At 38.9% G+C, this 5,105-nt stretch overlaps 1 protein-coding gene across 1 annotated transcript in view; it reads right to left on the bottom strand.

Annotated features, from left to right (window-relative positions):
* The window catches only part of LOC116686293 (ATP-binding cassette sub-family A member 2), an 18,418-nt gene that overhangs the window by 7,253 nt on the left and 6,060 nt on the right, over nucleotides 1–5,105 (bottom strand). Inside the window, exons 3-4 of the mRNA XM_032511269.1 lie at nucleotides 3,253–3,356; nucleotides 3,036–3,128 (exon numbers count right to left, since the gene is read on the bottom strand). Coding sequence (XP_032367160.1) covers nucleotides 3,036–3,128; nucleotides 3,253–3,338 — 179 coding nt within the window. The 5' untranslated portion in view covers nucleotides 3,339–3,356. The remainder of the gene's footprint in view (nucleotides 1–3,035; nucleotides 3,129–3,252; nucleotides 3,357–5,105) is intronic.

The following is a 5,105-nucleotide window of genomic DNA, read 5'->3' as shown; positions in this document are numbered from 1 at the left end:
TCTTCTATCAGCTTGAATCAGTCGGCCCATTCACCTCTGACCTCTAGCGTCAACAAAGTATTTTTGCCCACAGGACTGACACATACTAGATGTTTTTCCCTTTTCACACCATTCTTTGTAAACCTTAGAAATGGTTGTGCGTGAAAATCCCAGTAACTGAGCAGATTGTGAAATACTCAGACCGGCCCGTCTGGCACCAACAACCATGCCCCGCTCAAAATTGCTTAAATCACCTTTCATTCCCATTCTGACATTCAGTTTGGAGTTCAGGAGATTGTCTTGACCAGGACCACACCCCTTAATGCATTGAAGCAACTGCCATGTGATTGGTTGATTAGATAATTGCATTAATGAGAAATTGAACAGGTGTTCCTAATAATCCTTTAGGTGAGTGTATTTTTATTAAATTTGATCATAAATGTTGAAAGTCTAAATTAAACAAACTGTGGATACATTGTAGCATTTGAAAAAATCTTCCAGGAGGTTAAGGAGGGAATTGATTATACAAATTTTCTATAATATGTAATTGACCATTGGTTGCAGTAAAGCAAAGTTTATATACATATCCAACCTGGTCTCACGGCAGTTTGTGAAATGGTCACATTATTTTGATCTTGATTTGTCAACAGGGACACGATTTGTTGATTGATTGAGAAAACGGAACGTGACCATTTTCCGAACTGCCATGACACTGGGCTGCAGCAGCCTGCTCTGGGAGAAAGGGGACAAAGGGGAAATGAAATGCCACACTCGGTAGATGGTGACAAAAATGGCTGCCGGGACACAATCCACAGTCTGTGGGGGACCCTACAACTGAAAAATGAAACGCCACACGTCACCGACAATAACAAGACTGACCTCCACACGTGGGATGCACTTCAACAACGGACGGTTGTGGTTAAGAGAAGAAGAACGCGGAAAGGATCTGCCACATGCAGGACGCAATTTTTCGGCTTTTCCATACTATATTTTCAATACTATATAATACTATATACTACCGTAACCGTGCTGTTATCACAAAAGATGCTTCCTATTAAAATACAGTAGTTTAAACTTTCAAAAAAATCATGTCCCTTTACACAAATCAATAGATTAAATAACGTCACCATTTCACAAACTGCTATGAGACTGGTCTGACATATCTGGTAGGGATGTAACAATACCAAAATCTCACATTATGATAATATCACAATCAAATTTATTATTTGTTTAAGTATTTTAATTTAATAATAAATCTGATGTGTACAGTATTTTATATTCATATAAAAAATCTTTTAACTCAAAGTGCTTCTGCTTGACCTTAGTGTGTGCAAAAAAATGAATGCCATTGTAATTATTGTCTTTGGAATTCATGATTGAACTATGCAGGGTTAGATGCTAATATTTTTAAGAACATGCCCCATGCCCCTAGATGTGGTGGCCCAAATGTAAGGTTATAATAACAATACAGAAAAGGAAATTTAATGCAACTTAACATAGCCTTCTTCAACTGTGGCACTTCAATTAATGAAAAGGCGTTAACATTTTAAGTAACTAACACTCAGTGTGGGAAAGACTGAGTGATGAGTGAGCCAGAGAAAGAGGAGCTCACAACACACAAGCACACAGCACTGGTATGTTTTGACTAGGTAAAAAGTTATATATTTCATCTCTAACTGTGTATTCATGCTCAAAATTAAAGTAGAGCATTGTTTGCCAGGTAATATGTATTTTCTTTTCATAGAAGCGGTCTCCACTCTCTGCTGTCACATCTCTCTCACCCAAGTGAGGGAGTGATACCCCGGCATGTGGCGTTTATGTTGTAGCTAACATTAAATCAAATGACCGCATTTAGTCTTGCATTCTGTCCAGCTGTCTGGATTTACTCTGCAGAGATCTGAGGAGCAGTTAACTATAGTCCTCAGAAATCGACCAGAGTTTAGAATGAACACATAAAAAGCGAAAGGTGAGAGACATCCGGCCAAACAATTAGGGACCTCCGCCGGATCTTCCGGCGGCAACGGAACAGTCCATTAAATGAAACGTTGGCAATATGGTCTACGAACTTATAAAACCCGCCCACTTCAAAACAAAATTTAACCTGACCATAGATCACATCATCTTAATTTCAGCACTAAGAAGCATACAGTCAATTATGAGATATAAACCTTTATTGCCACTCCCAAATGTCTTTTATAATAGCATTTACACGGGCCAAGAAAAGCTTTAGTTTAGTGAAGCTCAAGAAATATAGTGTAGAGCAGGGGTCTCAAACTCAATTTACTTGGGGGCCGCTGCAAGTAGAGTCTGGGTTTGGCTGGGCCGCATCAAGTATTCCAAAAAAACCCTCTATTTCCTCAAAAAAAAGGCGCGGAACAGCCGGTGCTCTAAACCCCTAGATCTGATATGGTTGGTGCATTTCACAACACAGACATCACATTGTCAACCTTAGGCATTTGCCGCAAAGGGTACTTAGCTACTCTTGACAACGGTTACGCCGCGGTCAGGAGACTACTATAGCCCATAAGTGACATGCGCAATGACAAAAAGTTTCAGAACGCGCGGGCCGCACTAACACTTAACTTTGATGTCAAGAAGGGGGCCACAAAATATCATCCGGCGGGCCGCAATTGGCCCCCGGGCCGCGAGTTTGAGACCCATGGTGTAGAGTTAGTTGCCATAAAGCCTCAAACATGGTTGTTGAGTGATAAACTGTCAGCTTGTGACCCAATGAAGACCCTAATTAGATTATTTTGGGATGATGCAATATTTCTACTGTAAAACAGTGACAGTGTGTGACATGCGTCAGTTGGCTGTGGGGTTTCTAGAATAGGGTAGCTGTTGCAAAGGTGGTAAAGTGGGTTGACCACTAATTGCAAATTGTAAACCATATTCAGTCATATTTATAACTTGTTGTCCATTCATTCTATATATAAATATTGTAAATCCTCTTATTTTTACATATATTATAAATATCAATGTCAAACCCTGTTTAAAAGGATGCGGATTAGAGCACATATAAATCACACAAGGAATGTGGACCTTTCTCCTCTGACCTGTTCTTGAGATGTTGGATGCTGCCCAGGCATTTAAATCTGCCGTTGACCATAATGCCCAATCTGGTGCACAAAGCCTCACACTCTTCCATGCTGCAGAGGCCAGAATAATAGAATGTATATTAATTACACTGGTGAAAAAAAAGTAAAAATCAGCGACAACAGTAAAAGGCATTCCAGCAGAATTCCACTAAATGTGAAGACTGATGTGTCTCACCTGTGTGATGTCAGAACTACTGAGCGTCCAGTCTTTATAACGTCCAGGATTAAGTTCCAGAGAAATCTGCGGGCCTTTGGGTCCATGCCAGTGGTGGGTTCATCCTGGAAAACCCCACAAAAAACAGTTCAGAAGCCTATGAGGTAGCTACAAATGATATTGTACCAACAGTTCTTTGTAGTTACTGTTTTCATTCCACCACGTACAAATGAAAATTGACAAATGCTTTCCAGAATCAATTCCAAAAATGAATATACAGTATATAAAAAGATCATTCCTGTTTGTCCATTATTTCTGGCAGTTATGATAACATTGTTCTTACAAAAGTAATAGCTGAACTCTGGGAACACGGTGACATCACCAAAAATTGAGCGCACCTAAAATTGTGGTGACAATCACTTATTGCACAGGCAAACTGTTGGTCTATTTCCAACCTGTTTGTTCATCTGACTACTACTGTTTCTTGACCTGTCAGACTACCTTTTTCATCTCGGTAAGTACAATGTTGTGTTCTTGGGTCCATCCAGGGCTGTTTTAGGCAAAGCCCATACTGCTCACTCTGCACAAAACACCTGATACTGAAGACTACAGACAGCCAGACTATTTAGTGGGACACACTATAGGGGGCTGACAATCACTGTCATATTATTAACTGAAACTGCTGGCTGAAGCTTATTTTTTGACCAGGTTACTTATGTTCCATGCAAACATAACATATTAAGAGCAGACTCATTAGGGCTGTGACAATAACAGCATCACTGCACAACTGGTGGTGAAGTGACAATACCGCAGTGATAACATCATTTACTTTTGCTGACAAAAGTTACAGAGAACAGTTGTTGTGTGATATGAAATATAATGAAAGCAATATTCATTGTGTAGTTTGTGCTCATCAACTTTCTTCTATCCTATATTCAAGAGATTATGGAGAACAAAATGCGGTGGCGCTGAAGATCAAAACACAAAAGCATTTCAGAAAATACTACTACAACATTTCACAAAACACTTAACATTTCAAAAAACAAAACAATATTTCACAAAACACAAGAGCACAAGCAAAAAACAAAACGGTGGTTGGTGAGATCAAAACTGGAAAAGGTATGTACGTATTGGAAAATAATTCCTCGTTGCTGATTGGATGCACAGATGTCAGTGTGACAAAAGTTCTTCTTTTTCCTTTGAATTTAAGGGCGTAATTGCTGCCTTGCCATAAAAACCATAATTTATAGTTTTTATACTGTATATACAGTATATGTAGATAGAATAATTTAGGAGACAGAGTAACCAATTTCCTAGCTGTTTATTCTGCAATATACACCGACTCGCTACAGAGAGCCCATCCATCCCCACCAGGGTCTCAGTCATGGTAACACCAAATAAAATGTACAATAGATAAACATGAACACTAAATTAACCACACAAAACTAAAACCCTGACATCATAAGTGCACACCAAAAACATTAACAAAACATTATTAAAACGCGTCAACTTGGACAGGAACAGTTTAGAACATGCAAAGAACAGTCAATTTAGGGCACAACTTATCCTGCCAGCCATTATTTATTACTTACTATATTGCAGCCCGGAATGTACAACAAGCCATAACTTCCATTTGTTTTTGTAAGGGTCATAAGCTGGTTTATCAGGCACTAATAATTAAAATGTAAATATTTTATTTTAATAAACACTCTTCAACCAAAATCGTCACGGAAAATAACATAACATAAGTCAGTAAATCAGTCTGCATTTAGGGCAATTCAGTATTTGCTCTGCACAGCTGCTTTATATTGGATTAAAAGGTTTCTGCTTCATTTTATTAAATCCCAGCAGGCCGAGCTCTGCTAGACACTAAC

Source organism: Etheostoma spectabile, unplaced genomic scaffold (assembly GCF_008692095.1).
Source record: "Etheostoma spectabile isolate EspeVRDwgs_2016 unplaced genomic scaffold, UIUC_Espe_1.0 scaffold342, whole genome shotgun sequence".
In the NCBI taxonomy this organism is placed as follows: Eukaryota; Metazoa; Chordata; class Actinopteri; order Perciformes; family Percidae; genus Etheostoma; species Etheostoma spectabile.
Note: the sequence above shows the minus strand (reverse complement) of the source record. Positions and strands in the feature narration are given on the sequence as shown.